The sequence below is a fragment of the Gopherus flavomarginatus genome, chromosome 3 (genome assembly GCF_025201925.1).
Source record: "Gopherus flavomarginatus isolate rGopFla2 chromosome 3, rGopFla2.mat.asm, whole genome shotgun sequence".
Taxonomy (NCBI): Eukaryota; Metazoa; Chordata; order Testudines; family Testudinidae; genus Gopherus; species Gopherus flavomarginatus.
Genome location: NC_066619.1, coordinates 267,474,242 through 267,496,869, shown reverse-complemented (window position 1 = coordinate 267,496,869; position 22,628 = coordinate 267,474,242). Strand labels below are relative to the sequence as shown.

The following is a 22,628-nucleotide window of genomic DNA, read 5'->3' as shown; positions in this document are numbered from 1 at the left end:
TGTGTTTAATAGTAAACAAAGCTTTAAATAACAGTGGACTAATAGATATAGGTTTTGTCTAAATGCTAATTATTCCACATTAAAATGATATGCTGGTTTTACAGACGTGAACTATTGTATACTGTAGTACACTGATGACCTGTTCAATTTATAATCTGAACGAAAAACTGATGCTGGGATTTCATATTACTAAAACTTTACTTTTGAAAGCTCTTTAAAAGGAAGTTATTTTATTTTTCTGAATTGCACAGCACAGTGCCCAGTGACAGTACTAAACAATAATAATTTACATTAAAATTACTGGCAGAATCTGACTAGTAATAACTAGCACTTTTATATTTACAATTTTATAGATGGAGTGAGACATAAACAAATAAAGTGACCTGCCTGTTGATATAGTTAACTCAAGAACTGTGACAGAACCTAAGTCCCTGTCCCTGATCTTATACTTTATAAAGTATAATTAATTTTGACAATCTGAAGTTGTTGTTGTTTTGTTCTTTACTTTTTTGCTCATTTACAAAATTCAGTAATTCACAACAGACCTCCCAGTCATTAGGGTAAATTAGCTGAATTCAAATAAATTTTAAAAATGTAACTAACATTACATTCTGGTCCCCTTAGAATTCTAAGTCCTGTGTCTCCCAAAGTCTGACATATATAATATTATACTAGATTTTTTAAATAAATCAACAATGGAATTAGATTAAATTAGAAAAATTGGATATTTAAAAGAAATAAATGCCATCTTTAAAATTAGGTGGCAATAGCGAAGACAGATTTATATTTTAAACGTTATCTTAGCATTTAGACTGAAATTTTTATCTAAACTATTATAAAAATTGCTATTGGCTGCTAATGACTATCCTCAGGAATCTTAAATGTTATTTTAAAAAAACCCACTCTATTCAAAAATTTTAAAAAATTATGAACAGAGTTAAAAAAGCTGTGCTGTAATCCTGTTCATATGTTCTCTTTAAGAACGTGCATTAAAAATCTTCCAGAAATGAAGCACGACATCCATAGGCAAGAAAAATAAAATTGGAAAGGAAAGTCGCTTACTTTTAGTATCTAGAGCTATTCAAGGGATGTTGTTTACCTGTGTTCCACTTCTAGTTGTATGCATGTGCCCCATGCACTGGGGATTGGAATGCTTTAGCCAGCAGTATATGTTGGTCACATCTGCTCCCCTGATGACCTTGAGGCCCTCTCCCTATGAGATATAAAAGGACCAAGTGACCAACCATCCTCAGTCCCAGCACCACTATCAACTCCAGGCTATTGGTCTCAACAGTAGTGGGGAAAAAAAGTAGGTTATGAAACACATGTAAACAACACATCTCTAAGAACTCAAGTTACTAAAAGTAACTTTACTTTCCATTTTGAATGCTTGTTTACATGTGTTCCCAAGTAGTAGGTAATAGACGGAGCAGAGTACTGCAAATCTAATTAAACAGAGAATGTAACACAGCCTTCCCAAACTGGGCATACGAATGAGATTCCTGAACTAAAGTATAATGGCATTAGCTAGTGAAAGTATGTATACTACAACAAGTAGTAGCCCTACATAGATCAGCTACAATTATCCCGCTAGGACACATCTGGGAGGTGGGATGGAGGGGATAAAGGAGACAGTCAGAACTCCTCCTGTCCAGGGCTGCTTGCTGGACTCCCTCCTGCTTGGGCTCTCCTCCTCCTTCTCCCCCCCTCCGACTCTGCAAATCCTTCATCAGGAGGCAGCCTGGGTTCAGGCTCTCCTTCCCATCCCTGACATTCCCCTAGTCCCATACCTGCAGGCAGCAGCAGGGATCTGGCTGTCAAAAGCAGCAGCACAGAAGTAACAGTGGCAATGGGGCACTAAGCCTGCCATGAAAAGTCATATTTATCAGTATCACTTTTCACACTGCCACTCTTCCTTCTGCATTGCTGCTTGGGCAACAATGCCTTCAGAGTCTGGTGCCCGGCCAGCAGCCCGTTCTCCACTCTGCCTTCAATGCTGGGCAGCGAAATATGTACTTATGTGTGGGGGGCGAGAGAGGGAGGTGTAAATGACTCTGGACACAAAGAAGGGGCGCCCAACAAAATACGTTTGAGAACCGTTGCTCTAATAGAAAGTTACCTAACATGATCTGGGAGTTCTTAACTGGCCACCTTATAACTCTATGCAGCGATATACCCAACTGGAGATTGAGTCAAGACTGCCAGACTCTTGGATCTCTTGGCAACAGAAATAAATAGCCTAGGGGACTCTCTGAATGGTTTTGTTCTGGACAAATGATAGGGTTGCCAGGCATTTGGTTTTTCACTGGAACACCCAGTTGAAAAGGGACCTTGGCAGCTCCAGTCAGCTAAAAGTCCGGTTGACTGCAGGTGGGCAGGCAGGCTCTGTGCCTGGCAGCCATAGGTGCTGATTTCTGCCCCCGCTGGTGGGTGCTTGACCAGCCTCTGCCCCCGGCCCCACCCCAACTCCATCTCTGTCCCGCCCAGCCCCCATTCCAACCCCTTCCCAAAAGTCCCCACCCCAACTCTACCCCCTCCCTGCCCCTATTCTGACTCCTTCCCCAAATCCCCTCCCCGGCCCTGACTCTTCCTCACCTCCTGCCCTGAGCACACCACATTCCCGCTCCTTTCCCTCCCTCCAAGCACACCGCCAAACAGCTGTTTGGTGGCAGCAAGGCGGGAAGCGCTGTGAGGTAGGTAGAGGAGCGGGGACACGGAGCTCTCAGGGGAGGAAGTGGAGGAGGAGGTGGGGCATGGTGGGGGGAGCTTGGCTGCCCATGGGTGCAGAGCACCCACAAAACTGGACGAAATGTTGTCCCATTGTTCTGAGTAATTAAGTCTGGTAGATACTGGAGGTGTCAGAGAGATTTCTGATTTCTTTGAACCAGTATTGCCTGGGCCAGTCTAGGGCTATTAGGATGACTGAGGCCTTGTCTGGTCTGACCTTCCTTAATACACGGAGGGTCAGAGGAACTGAGGGATAAACAAACAACATGGCCTGAATCCAGGGGATTAGAAAGACATCTTCTTGAGAACTCAGACTCTGTCCTCCTTTGTAACAAAATACTTTGCATTACTTGTTCTGGTCAGCTGCAAACAGATCTATGCAGCGTGCAACCTACTGATTGAAAATGGATTTGATGACCAAATCCTTTAAGGACCATTTATGATTCAGAGAAATATGTCTACTTAGATTGTCTGCCAGCATGTTGTATAGTCCTGGAAGGTGATCTACAGTTAGTACTATGTTGTGCAGGATACATCAGTTCCACAGAATGATTGCTTCCCTGCACAAGATTGTTGATATGGTTCCCACGTATGTCTACATAAAACATTGTGGTGGCATTGTTGATTCTCATCTGTACACTCTGATATTTGATATGAGGTAGAAAGGCCATACAGGAAAGCCATAGTGCTCTGAGCTCCAGGACACTGATATGAACCCAAGCATCTCTTTGAGGCCCTTGACCCTGTACTGCACACGCCAGCAACCCAGCAATGACATATCAGACACTACTGACTTTGTGAGGAGAACAGACACCCCTTGCAGACCTGATATGGATCTTTCCACCAGTTGAAGGAGTTCAAAACTTCTTGAGACATGTGTACCTTTACGACAACAGAGACACAGTCTGGTGTATCAACAGCTCCCAGAATGACACTGCCCAAATAGGATAGTGCTATCCTTGGAAGCATAAACAGAGGACTCTCGAATAGGAGCAGAGAGGTTATTTTAACCTCTGTATTTGGCTCTGCAAGAATACTGTGTCCAGTTCTAATGCCCACAATTCAAGAAGGGTGTTAATAAACTGGAACAAGTCCAGAGGACAGCCACGAGCATGATTAAAGAATTGGAAGACATACCCTACAGTGACAGATTCAAGGTGCTCAATCTATTAAACTGAGCAAAAGATTAAGAGGTGACTTGATTACAGTTTATAAGTACCTACACAGGGAAAAAATATTTGATAATGAGCTCTTTAATCTAGCAGAGAAAGATACAACAGGATACAGTGACTGGAAGTTGAACATAAGCAAAAATTCAGACTGGAAATAAAGTGTAATTTTTTTTAAATTATAATTAATTACTGGAACAATTTACCAAGGGTTGTAATGTCATTGGACATTTTAAATCAAGATTAGATGTTTTTCTAAAAGATATGCACTAGGAGGCCTATGTTATACAGATAGTCAGACTAGACTGTCACAATGGTCCCTTCTAGTCATGGAATCTATGAATCTATGAAAGAAAAAAAAAATCTATAATTGGGGTCACCAGAGTACATGAAGCCATGTGACCTTAAAACCAGAGACATGTCCTTGAAGTAGTACATGATTTGTTTTGCAGTTCATTTATCAACTCTGACCTATTGTTGAATCTGCCCTGCAGAAGGTACACTCAAGCCATCATGGAATCGATTAGAGTCCCAATAAACAATCTTTTGTGTTGGAATTAAGTGAGACTTCCAGGTTCCCTCTCAGTCCCAGTCTGGACAACAGATCTATGATGTACTGAACACTGCTTATCACCTGCTCTGGAGATGATCCTCTCACCATCCAATTGTCCAATAACATGGACACCAGCCAAGCCTTCCAGGCTGCCTCCTGCTAGAAAGAGACGGGAGGGGCTGCTTTCAGAGCTCTCTTCTTCATGGAGACATAAAGAAGTGAACCAATCCTCTTTCTTTTAAGGAAGTCTTGAGAGATCTTTGTCTGTGCTCCTGAGAGGTGTGATGCCTATCCCTGCTCGCAGCCACAGAGGCAGGAGCAAGCAGAGCCCCAGAGATAAAGGCAGTTACAGGAACACTTTTACCTTAGGACAAACCCAGACTAGAAGGATCCTGTCTCCCATCTGGTTCAGAGACCAGCCTTATAGCTTTCTCTAAAAGGAACAACTTCATCCTGATGTCCCTAGATTAAGTTGTCCTCCTTGTTGAAGAATTGTAAAATCCTTACTTTTCTTTTATATATCCCTCACTTTAAAGCCTGGCTTTTTCTGTTCCAACAGACCCACTATCCCCACCTCCTGTGCACGGTAAAAAATGAACCTAGAAAAAGCTGAAACCTACTAAAACATTACACTGATCATTATACTAAATACTTAGTCTAAATAATTAACTATTCACAAAGTCAGAATAAAATATGCAACTGGAAAAAGAGTAGACATTGCTGTTTGGGTCAGTCTCACATCCAGGAGCAGCTGAAAGTAACGGAGGGCCGGTTGGACACTTTGCCTCCCCCCTCCTTATACTTTCGAGGTCACCAGGGGAGCAGATGCAACCAAACAACATTGCTGGCTAAAGCATTCTAATCTCTGGCACATGGATAGGGTGACCATATGTCCAGTTTTGGCCAGGAGAGTCCCTTCTTTAAGCTCTGTCCCAGCCATCTTGACTTTTTTGGCAAAAGTTTGGTGTGCACCCCTAGAGGGGCAGAGAGGAATGTGTGTGGGGGTGAACAGGGCTCTGGCGAGTAGCGATGCCAGCCAGGGGGAAAGGGGGCAGGCAGGGTTCGGGCAAACAGTGATGCCAGCCACATGGGGGGAGGCAGGGTTCAGGCGAGCAGCGACACCAGCCTTGTGGGGGGCAGCAGGGATCGGGCGAAGTGACACCAGCCCCACATGGGGAGCAGGCTGGGCTCAGATGAGATCCCTGTGCATGGCAGACGCAGGGCTGGGGACAGCAACTCGGGTCAGTCCTGTGCTTGAGGGGAGAGGAGGCAAGGCACAGGCCAGCCCCATGTGCAGGGGGGTAAGAGGGCAGGGAATGGACAACCCCACATGCAGGGGGAGAGGGGACATGGCTTGGGCAAGCAGCCCCACGCAGTGTCCCATTTTCCCTTTGGGAAATATAGTTACCCTACACATGGGGCATATGCACATCACCAGAAAAGGAACACATGCAAATAAGCACTCAAAGAAGAACTACTTACACATTTGTTGTAGTATTAGACAACCGTGACAATCAACATCACTATTTACACACATACAGAACAAAGAGATTACTGTGTTCCCTCACCTGATGTACTTCTTATGAGTCTGTTCTTGTTGCTCCCAAACAGAAGAGTGTTCTATTTTTAAATAAATAAACTTATCATTTCTGGTACAGGCATCCCAAACAATTGGATTAACAATTGAAGAGCCTTTGGAAGGACAAAGTTGGTCTGTTTGTCTCTTTATTAACACAACAATTCCTCTTACTGATGAGACTAGGCCCTATAAGTAAAATTGATCAAGATGAGTAATATTTTTCTATTGAGTAGCTTTATGCAATTCTATCTAGAAATTTCCACATTTCCCTAGATGCAGTGTGCTATGTACATTACATTTATTTAAAAAACTAACATATTTTAGGGCCGTCAATTAATGGCAATTAACTCAAGCAATTAATGCTAAACAAATTAACTAGATTAAAAAATTAGTTGTGATTAATCGTAGTTTTAATCACACTGTTAATAATTGAACAATTTACATTTATTATAAATAGTTTTGGATGTTTATCTATATTTTCAAATATATTGATTTCAATTACAGTACACAATACAAAGTGTACAGGGCTTTTTTTTATTACAAATATTTGCACTGTAAGATAAAAGATAAAAATTAGTATTTTTTAATTCACCTAAAACAATTACTGTAGTGCAATCTCTTTATTGTAAAAGTGCAGCTTACAAATGTAGATTTTTTTTTTATATAACGAAAACAAAATGTAAAACTTTAGAGTCTACAAGTCCACTCAGTCATACTTCTTGTTCAGCAAATCACTTAAGACACACAAGTTTGTTTACACTTACAGGAAATAATGCTGCCCACTTCTTATTTACACTGTCACCTGAAAGTGAGAACAGGCATTCACATGGCACCGTTGTAGCTGGCGTTATAAGAAAACCAACCTTCTGTTGGTGGAATCTGACTCAGATGACGAAAATGAACATGCATTGGTCCAGTCTGCTTTGGATTGTTATTGAGCAGAACCTATCATCAGCATGGATGCATATCTCAGGAATGGTGCTTGAAGCATGAAGGGACATATGAATCTTTAGCACATCTGGCACGTAAATATCTTGCAACACCGGGTACAACAGTGCCATGTGAATGCCTCTTCTCAATTTCAGGTGACATTGTAAACAAGAAGCAGGCACGATTATCTCCAGCAAACATAACCAAACTTGTTTGTCTGAGCGATTGGTTGAAGTAGGACTGAGTGGATATGTAGGTTCTAAAGTTTTACATTGTTTTATTTTTGAATGCAATTATTTTTCTGTACATAATTCTACATCTTCTATAACTTTCATGATAAAAAGATTGCACTACAGTACTTGTATTAGGTGAACTGGAATATACCATTTGTTTTGGTTTTTTACAGTGCAAATATTTGTATTAAAAATAAATAGAAAATGAGCACTGTATACTTTATATTCTGTGTTGTAACTAAAATCAATATATTTGAAAATGTAGAAAACATCCAAAAATGGTATTCTATTATTGTTTAACTGTGATTAATGTTTGTAATCACTTGACAGCCTTACATATTATTATTATTACATATTTCTATTATGGTAGCACCTATAAGCCCCAGTCATGGACCAGACCTCACTGTTGTAGGCACTGTACAAACACAAATCAAAAAGATGGTCCCTGACTCAAGAGTTTACAATTTAAGTCATTAACCCTGGATTTTCATTTAAAAACACAGTATAAAATACTATATAATATTAAAGACTACCCATAACATCTTGGCATATAAATACATACACATTTAACTACTAATATGAGAATAGTAGACTAAATTAACCCTTCCAATTCTCAGCACACACTTTCTCAAAAACCTGGAGGAAAAAGATGTTCTTTGCCTTATTGTCCAGAAGTTTCTGGTGGACCAAGGTAGAGCAGTGAATTTCAACAAGTTAGGGAAATCTCAATAAATATCTGCCAGTGACTCTCTGAGTTTGTGTTGAGGGAGCTTCTGCTCAAGCGCCTTACCTGTTCACAACTGCAGTACGGACTAAGTATAACTGCAATATGGCCTAACATTACTATAATGTATTAACATCTTTTAAATAAGTTAAAAAATAAACTTGCATCAAAATGCAGCCTTCTCAAATTTTAGTGAGTGAAAGGAGGCTGTTTTTTAAAGTATACACAGAAATGGGAGAAGGGGACTATTTTTAAGATCAATACAAGCTTTATAAATATGCCACAAAACCATGTACTGCAGTAAGTATCTACAATACTTGTGGTCTTCATAGTGGAGTGGATGCTGATATTTACATTTTTCCAAACATAAGTAGTCTCAGTTTCTTTTGTGCAGAAAAGCTTTTGCATTAGTTATTTTTGGTTTCAGTTAAATTAAGAGGTGCAGAGATAATATTTCTTCATTGGGACTATTTCATTCAAAGTTGAGAAATAAAGCAGGAGATAAAAAAGCAGAAAACATTATTTATAGATTGGAAAACAAAAATCAGCTGAGAGACAACGAGATCTACTAATTATAAAAAACTCGAAGGGCATGGAGCTAGATTTTCAAACGTATTTAGGCACCCAAAGATGCAGCTAGACAGCTAAAAATACAGATTTCAATGGGAGTTAGGCACCTAACCTGCTTAGGGACTTTTGAAAATCCTACGAGGTACCTAAATACTTCTGAAAATCCAGCCTATGGAAAACAGAAACGATCTGTGAATTCATTAACTATAGCTAATACTTTCTTTGTTTAATAAATCAGTTTTAAATGCAAAGTATGTTTTGACATATTTACTTTTTTTTCCCTTATGTATCCAACACATTTAAGGTAGCCACATTTAATTTTTTTTTTAAATTAAATGCTAGTTTTGTGTATTTTTAATCGAATTCCAATTTCAAATCAAATGATGCTTGATATAAAACTCATTAATACAAAATTAAGCACCTAGTACAATAAGAAATATATCAGTGACAATTTCTAAATCAAGATTGGATGTTTTTCCAAAAGCTATACTCTAGGAATTATTTCGAGTAAATTCTATAGGCTGTGCTATACAGGACTTCAGATTAGATTAGCAGTTCTCAAACTGTGAGTCAGGACCCCAAAGTAGATCAGGACCCCATTTTAATGGGGTCACCAAGGCAAGCATTAGACTTGTTGGAATCCAGGACTGAAGCTGAAGCCTGAGCTCCACCCCCACCTGGGGCAATGGGGCTTGGGCTGCAGCCTCCTTCCCTGCCCCCCAGGGCTCGGGCTCCAGCTCTGCCACCCACCCCCAACCTCCCAGGGATCATGTAGTAACATTATTGTCACAACAGGGGTCATCATGCAATGAAGTTTGAGAATCCAAGGATTAGATTATCCCAATGGTCCCTTATAGATTCAGAATCAATGGTAAGTTTTCACATTCTAACACAATAAAAATGTAAAAATTTAGAATCTGAATACATTTATATTGAGCTATACAAATGCTTAAATAAAATATTTACAATATAGTGTTTCCTCCTGGTAAGCAAAGAGAGCCATCAAATTTAGTAAAGATTTATATATAATATTTAGCATATATTTATATTATAGTATATCTAGTCGTGAATTAACATGTTTTAATGGTTATACCCATCAGTGCAGCAAACCCTGCAGGACCTTCCCTTGGAGGGCGCGGGGATTTTTTCAGAGCAGACTGACTCCAAGCTGCACAGCTTGAAAGACTCCAGGGCGACTATGAAGTTGTTGGGAATGCACACATCGGCAACCCAACACAAGCACTTTTAGCCCCAACCACAAGAACAGCGCTCATATCCTCCTCAGCTGAGGCAGGGTTTTTATAGATGAAGGGGCAGGAACGGCAGGCGGAAACCTTCCAACCTCCCCTTCATCAGGCTCTAAACAGGCCTTTTGAAGATGGACAAAAGGAGGATAGCGCATCCACCACACTACTATGTCTTCTGAATCGTCTATCCCACTTCTACCATGCTTGGTCCCAAATAACATAGGACCACTGGGTTCTTTGCATGGTAGAAGTGGGATATTCTCTCCAATTCTGGCTCCTCCCCTCCCTGCCACCCCCATCCCCAATCTTTTTCAGGGACCCCTCTCATGAGCAACTCCTTATCCAGGAGGTGCAATCACTCCTCGCCATAGAGGCAGTGGAGGAGGTTCTTCAGGAGCTAAGGGGAAAGGGCTTCTACTCCCATTATTTCCTAATCCCCAAGGCAAAAGGGGGTCTCAGACCTCTTTTAGACCTGCGAGGACTCAACCAGTTCATGGTGAAGTTGAAGTTCCGCATGGTCTCCCTGAGCACTATTATCCCTTCCCTGGATCCGGAAGACTGGTACACCGCACTCAACATGAAAGGAACATGCGCACAGATGTTTTCTCTGGTTTTCGCTCAGCCACAAACACTATCAGTTCACAGTCCTCCCATTTGATCTGTCAACAGCCCCTGAGTATTCACCAAGTGCATGTCGGTCGTAGCGGCCTTCCTTCGGAGGAGGCAGTTGCAGGTATACTCATACCTAGACAACTGATCTGTGAGAGAAAAAGCCAGCAAAGGGGGGCAGCTATTAAGAGCTATTGTATCAGTAGTGAAAGACAAAAAACTCTTAACCATTGTGAGTGGTAATTTGGGAATCAACCATATCCCTTACAGATACCCAAAAACATCCTGGTTCCAACATTTTTCACAGCTCTAGTATGAACATTTTCTTAAATTCATAAAATAAAACAGATTATTATTCACTAACCTGATCCGAGCTCAGCTGTGAAGAACCATCTTGAAATACCATAGTAACCACCACAGCTACTGCCTCTTTTATAGTTGTGATTAACTGGCTTTTTTCCTTGTGTCCCAAACTTCCGACATCACAAAATGTTTTTTCAGGTGATTCTGCTTGCTCAGAAGCCCAATCATACTTTGTTTTATGTGAATTAACATCTTCCTTCACTGGTAGCCACTGTTCCATCTTGTATGAGCAATAAGTAGATATATCCTTCTTCCTTTTAAGACTGGTGATTTTATTATTTTCACTATCCTTATTTTTCTTTCTTTGTACTGATGAGTTTCTCTCTATATCGTCCCATTTTGGTAGGTCCACATCCTGGTAATTTATAAAGGTGCTCATACTAGAAGTGAGCAATACTGAGCTCACTATTTTGGTGTTTTGATTACACAACATTTTGTCCGTAAGTTCTGTACTGGCTAATTGACTACTATTTTCTGCAGTGCTGATATTCATATTTAATGATGCAGCTAAAGAATCATGGATCTCCTGGAAGAACCAGAAACTTTTTAGTGGATAAATTATTCACCTTTTTATTATAGGTGAGAAAATTAAGTAAATATCAATTTAACATTTTCTGAAAAGCTTTTCAAAATGATTTATGCAGATAAAACACAAAAATGTTGATATTGTCTTACTTTCATTTTAAAATAAATCTGCCTGATGCGTTTTATGAGTTCTATTAAAATAGAAGATTCAATTTAACAAGATTATATAACAAAGAGAAAACACTATAAAGACTAAATATGCATCCCTTTAAAAAAAATCACTCTGCTCCTTTCTATTATTTGTAATAAAAAATTAGAATTATTTTTCAATTGTTGCTGTTGGTGTCATATTTACGTGAATTACAGGGCTGAAGGAAAGTGCAAAGTTAACAGCCTACTGACTGCAAAACCGGTATTAGCAGCTCCTCTACAAGCTTCTCTATCATCCATATTAAAGTGCTTCATCCATGACCTGGAAAGACAGTCTTCAGAGGCCAAATGGAAGTTAATTTTCCATGCCCATTCACTCTTTCACCTCATTTATCAAGCAAGGTACCAAAAATGTGACTAATTTCTCCTTCCTCAGCTTATTCCTCAGGCTCCCTAACTTCAAAGTAATGAAACCAATTCTCTAGCTTGAGACTACACACTCTGGGAACAAGTTGATAATAAACACAAATAACAGAAAAATCTGTCTTCTTATGTGTGGCTTGTCTGCCATCAATGTAGCTAATGGTTCTGACTGATAGTATCTGGTTAGGGAAGAAGATAAACTGAATGAATCTGAAATGAATGGAGTAGGGGGCACTATAAAGAGTTTGCCCCAATCACCATTCCCAAACATATGTGCTGGAACTAGGGATACGGGAGGTGCTGCTGTGCCCCCTGACTTGAAGTGGTTTCCATCATATAAAAGGTTTACAGTTTGGTTCAATAGCTCTCAGTACTCCTACTATAAAAATTGTTCCAGTGCCCTTGTTCCCAATAGGACACCACTAAGGCTGAAAGAGAGGGAATATCCTTAACATGACACCCAAACATTCAATCAGTGGAGTGAATTCTACTGCCAAATAGCAAGCAGAGAGTCCTACATTTTTTGTGTTCACTTTGTGTGCATGTAAAATTGAATTATGATACCAAGTATTACACATAAAATTGTGGGTGACAGTTCTCCTGTAAAGGCTCAAAGGCAGACCAACAGACAAAATGATTAATTTACTATATTTCAAAATGTCATTTTGGGAGGAAGGAAAGGAGGTATGACTCATGAATTCTGAACGCTTGGGGCTGGCAATACTGTAATCTTGACTGTTCCAGGCTATGACTCCTAGGGTAAAAAAATGTTCCTGCTGGATACAGGAAGCAGAAATTCGGGCATGTCTCCTTTCCTCCTCTGCTCACTAGAGTCCTCCTTCTGCTAGTTAGAATATACTCCTCTGAGTGTGTTTATTTTGGGGGTGGGACAGGGCTGACTCCACATGCACAATATACCCTTTCCACTCATCTCCTATGGCTGACTACAGCTATGTCCCCAAGAGCCACAGAGAAGCAAGGTAAACCTAGTCCCCATATTACACTAGTGGTGGAAAGAAATGGCACCTCAAAAGTAATACAAGCTTCTTCCTGGAGAAACAGATAGAGACAACTTGGGAGTCATTAGAGTGAGCTGACAAAGGAGGCAGAACTGGAGCCAAGACTCCCGCTGCTAACTGGACGACAGAGGTAAGACAGAAAGATAGAGGAAGGATGCCTATTTTCCAAATGGGTGACTGATAATACACAAGTATCAGAGGGATAGCTGTGTTTGCTGCTTTTACAGATCCAGACTAAGAGTCCTGTGGCACTTTATAGACTAACAGACATAATGGAGCATGAGCTCTCGTGGGTGAATACCCACTTCGTCGGATGCATCCATTACGTCTGTTAGTCTATAAGGTGCCACAGGACTCTTTGCTGCTGATAATACACACACAGTTTATGCTAATAAAATTTATGGTGGAAAATAAAATTTAACAACATAAAAAGTATATTTTTGAACTTTTTCCTTAGTTTTACAATATACTTGCCTCTTCATTTTCCAAAGTGATTTTCTTTTCCCTGAATTTATACTCATTCATCTTCTCATTATTACCTTAAAAAAAAAAAAAGGCATTTGTATACTATAGCCAGAGGTGGCAGTAATGCCTATGGCTAAGATCTCCAAAAACTTTCCTTTATAAGACCCTATTTTCAATTGCTTTTAACTTCACCAAACTTTAAGCATTTGCACTGAAATTTTCCCTGCCATTTGTATGCTTCAGGCTGAATTAAAAAAAAAAAGATTGTGTTAAAATAATTCAGCTGTTTCCTAGGATAATTATTGAAAAAACCTGCACAACTTCACAGAGATGCATTAATACCTCCACGCGCTGTTGCAAGGGCTTGACATTTGGCAGAGGTCAGTCTCTGGTGTTAAGGATGTGCGTTTTCCCATTCATGTGAAAAATCCACTCACATTTGGGCAAGTTATAAGCATCTGAAAAATCACAATTCACATACAATTCTAACCCATAGAGGCTGGTACCTTAATTCTCCAAAGAGTCCTCCTTCACCAAAAGGCTCCATTCGTGCACACAAATCCTGTGTGTCAATCAGACTGTGTATGCTTCATCCGCACAGAGTGCCCGAGCATGCCTTATCCCACAAAAACTGCTAGGATTTTATTTACAACTGATCCTTCTGGCAGCAGGTGGCGCACTTTGGTGCTGGGCACCAGAACTTAGAGCAAGGAAATTCTCTTTCCTCTGCTCTCAACCCCTGCTTACCAGAGCTCAAGATGGATAGAGGAACAAGAACAATCTGCATCAAATGCAAAGAGATGAGAAGCAGGGGTAGGCTGGGAGAGGTTAGAACAGAGGGGAAACAAGGACAGGAGCCAAGGTAGTTGACAGGAAGCAACGAGAACAAAGACAGACGCCAATAGAACAGGAGCAGAAGGGGGACAGGGACAAGCCTAAAGGATGAACAGGGACAGAAGGGTATATAACTTCTAGAGAACATCTCCCTCCAGAACCTGGAATTGAAACTGGTATTCCAGAGTCCCAGCATTTTTCTGCCGTCTAGTAAATAGACATGGAACCCACTGGCAAAGTGCACATGCCAGCCCCTTTTAGTTGCTGGTCCAGAGGATAACAAGTTACTACCATTCCCAACTACTTAGTTAGCTCAGGCGATAGAGGTCTGTGCCATGTACCTAAATATCCCAACCCTGCTAATGACCCGTGTGGGGATCAGCACCATTCCACATGATGGAATTTTTTTCCCCCCGTTTGCTGAATTGTTTCAAAAAAATTATTGGCAGAGTGAACAAGGCCCTATACTCAACTCGATAGGATTTCTCAGTTTGTCCGTAAGTAATCCAATAACTTTGGAGCACCATATTTGATCGATTCCAAAATTTCAAGGAAAGTTCTGGGCAGAACTCTATTGATTTTTTTTTTTTGGGGGGGAGAGAATCAGCAAACAGGAAAATGGAAATGAGGGAGACACAGAGCCCCCTTGCATCTGCTTAGTTCACTTATCTGATTTAACCAGCTCAGTAACTGACCTTCCATCCTAACACTATCTCCAGCCTCCATCTCAGCTCTGCCCATACCCCAGTGGAGTTTAAAATGTTGATATTCTGTAAGATTTATTGGACAGAAAGAAAAGAAATAGCAGGGGGGAGCCAGAGGGAGAGGAGAATGAAAGAGGTTTTATTCCTTCCTCCCTCTTAGCACTTTGCTTCCCCAAAGCCTACTCCATGTGAGGGAGGGCTCCAGCCATCTGCCCATCCCTTCCAATCAAGTGGGAGACTAAATTCACTTTGGAGACACACACAGCTTCTGGCATGGGAGAAGAGTGGGGGTGGGGGAGATGCACAACCCCTGGCATGAGGTGGGGTGAGTGCAAGATGAATTGAAAATACTCCTGCTTTAGATATTTGGGTTATTCAATACTCCTTCTCATGGATATTTGGTGAATTTAAATTAAGTACCTCCACTTATGTCATATGTAGGTATATTATGTTATGTTTTTTAATGTTATGATTTATCATCCCATAGGCCCAAACATTTGAAGGAATTATGTTTGACCCTGCATTCAATAACTAACAGATAAAACAAAAAATATAAAAAACTGAGAAAAAGACAAGCAGCTTAAATGACAATTTAATTTAAATTCTGTGGCAGTACACTATAAAATAGCTATAGGCTCTAATCTATCCATACATTTCACAGATTCTCACTGCATGCTTTTTTCCTTTCAAAAGCCATTTGCACTTAAAGAGTTAAACGATACATAGAACTCAACCTGCATGAGCAGAGTGGGAATGGCACATGGAGGTATGTAAGTTAGATCCCTGGTGTGCACAATGAGCTTGGCCTACAGAAACAATGAAACGTACAACCCTCTAGTATCACATACATTCACAACAGCAACAGAGAGTCCTGTGGCACCGTTAAGACTAACAGGTGTATTGGAGCATAAGCTTTCATGGGAGAATACAAAGTAGGTATTCACCCATGAAAGCTTATGCTCCAATACATCTGTTAGTCTTAAAGGTGCCACAGGACTCTCTGTTGCTTTTTACAGATCCAGACTAACACGGCTACCCCTCTGATACCATTCACAACAGCTTTCCCCTGCCCTCCCCCAACATGGATCATCAGCAAAGGTTTGAAACCTGGCCTTGTAGAATCCCAGCTGAGACCCTTAAGACTTGAGCTAGCCTTTCTGTTGACCAAACAGTAAGGGACGGGGGGAGAGACTTGGCAATTTCCCATTGAATTACACCACTCTTAGCTAGACAGCTGTAGAAAACCGGAGATGAGGAATCCTGGATTCTATTCCCACTGTAATGGATTTTGAGGAGATAACCAAAGCGTATAGAAGTGGATTAAGTGGGTAAGGTTTGGATCTACCACATTAGAGAACTGGGTTCTATATTCCCAAATATCAGAATGACCTTATATAATTTTGCTGTTAACATATTTGTAAAACTGGCAGCAATGCAGGGCAGGGGGACGGCACAGAAGCAGCAGCAACTCACACTTACCTGCCTTCCAGGGTTAGCATCATGACCTTGTTTGGTAATAAGGGTGGTGAACATAATGGAAATATAAAACACCCTCGGCAGAGACAAGATTTCACCTCATGGTCTCTTATTTCCCAGCTCAGGGAACTTTCCCATAAGCCAATAGGTATTATAATAAGTGAAGTCTATAATACAGACAACACTCGTCACATGACGATGATAGTGTTGAGAGTGCTTAATATGTCTGCTTCGTGCAGACAAAATTAAAAAATAGTAACGTGTAAACTTCAGAAAAATTAGGATTACCTATTTCTAGTTAGTATTGTCCTACTTAGCAGATGTAACGTGTGAGGCAAAATTCAGATCCCTTGGAACTTATACGTTTTTGTCAAAAAGCACCCAAAACAGTCCTCATCCTATTAAAAAAAATTTAAGTGATCATTTTTACATCAACGTATTCCAAACAGGGCTTTGGAGCTGTGCTCAGGCTCTGCTCCAGCTCCAGGCAAAAACCTGCAGCTCCACTGCTCCGGAGCTGCTCCACTCTCCAGCTCTGGGCTCCACTCCAAAGCCCTGATTCCAAATGTATCAAATTGATCTGCATCAAACTAACATAAAAATTCAAATACAATGAGAAGTTTAATTTCAATGGCGTTTCCCCTCTCCACACATACACTTTTACATTCCTCAAAAAATAATCATTTAACAGTTTTGTCAAAATATAAACATTGCCACAACCTTAACTATGGTATCACTACAGCTCCACCATAATATATACACAGAGTATGTGTATTTTTAAAAGCAAATTATATTTATTTATATCTTGGATATCAAACTACTATTACAATGAAACTGGCAACCAATAGGTAAGTTTTCTTATTTATTAAGAAGCAACAAGTTGGCCAAATTCTGAAGTATTTATTCAGGTAAAACTCTTATTGTAGTAAGTGGGATCTTTCCTTCAGTAACGCCAGACACTAAAAACATAAAGCTAATAAATATTAAATAAATTATACTACATTGTTGCATTATAGGATGAAGATCAGTGGACAATATTAAATGAGAAAAAATTGTAAAACTTTAATTCTACTAAGGACCTCATCTAATGCAATTACAAAAAATAATCCATTAAAAGTTATAGATTTTATTACAAGGGAATCTCTAGTTTTGCCCAGTTACACCTTCTTCACCATGCACTGTTCAGAGGATCTCATCTGTATCTTAATATCCAACTAACCTTAGTTCTGTTTTGTATATCTTTTCCTGCAGTCTGGAAAAAAAATCACTAGATGGCAATATAAACCTATCTTTGCTTTCACAGATTTTAAAGGCTAGAAGAAAGACAATTGTGATAATCTATTCTCATACCAGAAGCCATAGAATTTCACTCAGTAAATTCCTTCATAAAGCCCATAATTTCTGGCTGAAATAGAGCATATATTTTAGAAAGACATACAAACTTTCCAACGGCACTTCCAAGAGATTAGCAAAAATCATATTTAATTCTCCACATATTACAATAAAATACAGCCTAAAAGTGTCTCCATAGAGGGGGTTCTAAAAGGCTTATCTCAGAAGTTGAAGTGTGTGTGTGTGCGTCTTACATGAAAAACAGAACAGAAAATTGTGATTCCTCTCCATTTCGAGTCTACCTGTTCTTAAGAATTGACTTCTTTTTCCATCTATCATACAAATTAACAGGCTTAAACTTAGGAAATTCCCAGAACAGAGCACAAATTGCAAACTTATTTTTAAAACATATAGAACAGGAATAATCAAGAGTGTGTTTACTAGGTTGAAAGTGGTTTCATAAAAATGTTTTATTTTCTGTAAGTTTGCTTTTAAAATTATCAAGTTTTAGGTAAGTAGGACAATAGTAATTAGAAGCAGGTACTCTATTTTTTGTTTTTCCTCAAGTTTACAAGTTACTGTTTTTATATCCACTTTCTCTTTTTCACTTACCTAGAAGTTCCGTGAATTGTCTCCATTTGCTATTATAAAACTAATAGCTTTAATTTCTCATTTTAAATATGGAGAGAAGAGAGAGATCAGAAAGATCTAGCAGCAGAGCAACATAATATCACACAGAAAAATGGACCTATACTAGAACTCAGTCCCTCATTTCCAAGGAAGTAGGGTCTTGAGAGCAGAATAGAGGCAGAAAGGAGGGCGTGGGTCTTGGAGGGAAAGACAGATTAAAAAGTGATATGGATATGGTTGCATATTTATTTGTATACTTTTATTTGGTAGGTATGTTTGGGGTTGTCAGAATGTAATAATAGGCCAAGTCAGAACCGCAACTTTCGTCCAGGGACTATTTTTGTTAACATTTCTCAAACAGGAAATCTTTAGATGGTCATCCAGTTTGTGTAAATTATATTACATAAACGTACAACTATGACTAAATCTACCATTGTAGCTTTTCCTTAATTATGTTTTTATAGTTCTGACACTTTAAGAGAGTACTGAAAGGTATATACAAGTTATAACGAGCAATAAAATGAAAAGCATGACTTCATAAGGCTAACTCAGGACAGTTTAGGTTCTTGTTGAGATGTAATCCTTAGGGACAAATCACTACCATTCTAGAATTAGAAAGTACATCCTGGATATCAAATGAACCTTCCAGCTACTACTGCATCATATGTAAGATACAATTTAGCAAGTAGCCCAATGGTTTTCATCAAGTTGTTGAAGCATAGATCTAGAGATATTACTGCTGACAAATCACAATATTGATTCTTTTTCCAAACACAAGTTTCCATATTGCTTTAGTTATTCCTGAGGCATTGCTGTTCTTTTTCTCAGATGGGTCAGTCAACTGCCCCAGAAGCAAATAAAGAAATGGGAGAGCGTTTGGTTCAAGCATGACATGTTTGAACAGATCACAGGGGTTACTGCCTCAATGGACTACAGAAAGGAAAACCAAATTGGGCAAGATACTTTAAAAAAAAAAAGTTAAAAACTGGAAATGTAGGGGTCAGAAAGCAGATCTTCACTACCAGCTGTTGACCTGGAATAAGTAATATGTTCTCTGTCAGTACACCTCATGGCAATGTAACATTTAGATGACGTTTGTGTCATGTTTAGGTATACTTGACTGTGGTACAGTTCCTAATGTTTTATGTCCCTTTGAGTAAGAACTTGCTATTGGTTTAGTTGTTTTTTAGGACAGTGCCCAGCTAATTAACTCAATTTAAAGAAAAGTTCCAGACCAACAACCTACAAACAAAAGTACATGTACATATTATACTTGACTGCTTTTGTATGTATGTAAGATAAGGGCGGTAATTGTTGTGCTCTACTCAGCACTGGTGAGGACTCAGCTAGAGTAGTGTATCCAATTCTGGGCACCAAGCTTTACGAAAGACATGGACACATTGGAGATGGTCCCCAGGAGAGCAACAAAAATGATACAAGATTTAGAAAACCTGACCTATAAAAACAAAACAAAACTGTATGTTTAGTCTTGAGAAAAGAAGACTGAGTGGGAACCTAACAATAGACTTCAAGTATGTTAAGTGTTGATATAAAGAAAAGGGTGACCAATTGTTCTCCATGTCCATCGACGGTAAGACAAGAAATAAGACAAGGCTTAATCTGCTGCCAGGGAAATTTAGGCTAGATATTAGGAGAACCTTTCTAATTATAAGGGTAGTCAAGCTCTGGAATAGGCTTCCAGAGAGGTTGTGGAATCCCAATCATTAGAGGTTTTTAAGAACAGACTGGATGAACACCTGTCAGGAATGGTCTAGGTTTACTTGGTCCTGCCTCAGCACATGGGGCTGGACTTGACTTCTCAAGACCCCTTCCAGTCCAACAATTCTATGCTTTAACAATATTTTTTACATGGGATTAAGATACCCAGTTTTAAATGGTTAACCGAGTCATTTACTCAACAGTTCTTGCAGTAATGCCATGGAATTTGTAAATATCCTGAAGCAAGTGCAGTCTTGCTTGTGAAAGTGGTCAGTGCACACATTATCAGCTCTGACTCTCATGTAGTTCCATCATTGGATCTACCATGTTTGACTTGTACACTGACTTTCAAGATGACTTGCACATATGAGGACAAATTCTACTCTGTAATACTGGTGCAACCCCTCAGTGAAACTACTGAGCTTGAACAAGTGTACAGAATTGGACCGTATTGTTCAAGTCACCATGAACTTGCCCACCAGAATGGCACCACACCAACTGCTTTCTTTGTCCAATAGATCCTACCATGGAGCTTTCAAACTAAATTGGTTAAGACTGAGGTCACATTATATTACATAGGAATACTCCATATTGCTGTGCCATACACTAAGTACCTTCTACATCAATAGGTTTCGTCATATTAAATAATCTTCCCTGCTTGTCTCCTCCCCTCCTCCAAACCAAATCCAAATAGCTAGGTTTGGCATAGAGGGTGAAGCTGCAATAATCCTATGCTCTAGGCCACAAGGCAAAAGCAAGCCTCTATACAGATGTTACAGGCCCCTAAATTTGCAATAATTCTGCTGCTCCTACATTCTTGTTCCATGAGGGGCAATAAATTATGGATCCATCTGGAACAAATCCTCTAGCCCGAACCCCAAATCCTGGGGTTGGATGGAAAAAAGGAAGGATGGTCCAGTGGATAAAACACTGGCCTGGAACTTAGGAGACTTGTATTTGTTTCCCTGCTCTGCCACAGATTTCGTCCTGAGTGAACTTTGGAAATTTTCTTCAGTCTCTCTGAGCAGCATGTTGCCATCTGTAAAACAGGGATATTAGTACTTCTGCCTCAAGAATTTTCAGAGCCAATATTGCCTATGATTCTATTATTCTATAAAAAAAAGAGCCATAAGAGGTCCTGCCCCAGCTACACCCACATCAAAATTCATATAAAGCAAGTAAAAAGAGGGCCAACAAGTCAAATATATAAGTAAAAAGGGAAAGAAAATAAGAAATCTAAGGAATAGTCATCCTATAACTCAGGTTCCATCCACTCCACTGAGGAAAAGAGCTCTCAGAATCAGGGCTCAGAGACAGATAAAAAGGGGGGGCGGGTGGAAAACAGTGAAGATGTCCCTCCCACATCCCACCTGATAAGTTTGATATTGTGTGCAGAATGGTTGGACCTGCCATCCAGATACAGCCAGAGAAGGTGCCTGAAGGCAAGCCTAAAGGCAAATACCTCCCATCCAAATCTTTACATGGGGTATGTCTACATCACAGGATTATTCCGATTTTACATAAACCGGTTTTGTAAAACAGATTGTATGAAGTCGCGTGCACGCAGCCACACTAAGCACATTAATTCAGTGGTGTGCGTCCATGTACTGAGGCTAGCGTCGATTTCTGGAGCGCTGCACTGTAGGTAGCTATCCTGTAGCTATCCCATAGTTCCCGCAGTCTTCCCCGCCCATTGGAATTCTGGGTTGAGATCCCAATGCATGATGGTGCAAAAACAGTGTCACGGCTGATTCTGGGTAAATGTCATCACTCATTCCTTCCTCCGTGAAAGCAACGGCAGACAATCATTTCGCGCCCTTTTTCCCTGGATTGGCTTGGCAGATGCCATAGCATGGCAACCATGGAGCCCGTTTTGCCTTTTGTCACTGTATGTGTACTGGATGCCGCTGACAGAGCTACACAGCAGCATTCATTTGCATCACCACCTGGGCTGATCGGAGTTCCACGCTGGACAAACAGGAAATGAAATTCAAAAGTTCGCGGGGCTTTTCCTGTCTACCTGGCCAGTGCATCTGAGTTCAGATTGCTTTCCAGAGCGGTCACAGTGGTGCACTGTGGGATACCGCCCGGAGGCCAATACCGTCGATTTGCGGCCACACTAACCCTAATCCAACATGGCAATATCGATTTCAGTGCTACTCCTCTCGTCGGGGAGGAGTACAGAAACCGGTTTAAAGAGCCCTTTACATCGATATAAAGGGCCTTGTTGTGTGGACAAGTGCAGGGTTAAATCTGTTTAAAGCTGCTAAATTCGGTTTAAACGCGTAGTGTAGTCCAGGCCTGAGACAACACTACTGCATTCTTGAATGATGTGATCAGGGATGAATGAGACAGAGAATAAACAGACGTGCACTTTGATACAAAATTCAAGAGCCCAAAATTGCCATCATAGAAATACCAAAGCTCTATTCTGCAGTGGTATCTGTAGTAAAAGATGCAATAGACCCATCTGATGAGGATTTCTCTCTCAAAGATACAAGTGAAAGCCACGTTCAAAAGGAATTCTGAGGCTTCTTCGGATGCCTAGGTCTCAGCAAAGACACTGGAGCTGCAATTATCTGGGCTTCAGGCCCTTCCCTTCATATTGTCAACAGCAAAAGGACTGACACTTCTGAGCCAAAGTTCA

At 40.2% G+C, this 22,628-nt stretch overlaps 1 protein-coding gene across 1 annotated transcript in view; it reads right to left on the bottom strand.

The window, feature by feature from the left end:
* The window catches only part of POLN (DNA polymerase nu), a 180,488-nt gene that overhangs the window by 139,987 nt on the left and 17,873 nt on the right, over positions 1–22,628 (bottom strand). The window contains exons 6-8 of the mRNA XM_050945516.1: positions 13,296–13,360; positions 10,706–11,230; positions 6,018–6,214 (exon numbers count right to left, since the gene is read on the bottom strand). Coding sequence (XP_050801473.1) covers positions 6,018–6,214; positions 10,706–11,230; positions 13,296–13,360 — 787 coding nt within the window. The remainder of the gene's footprint in view (positions 1–6,017; positions 6,215–10,705; positions 11,231–13,295; positions 13,361–22,628) is intronic.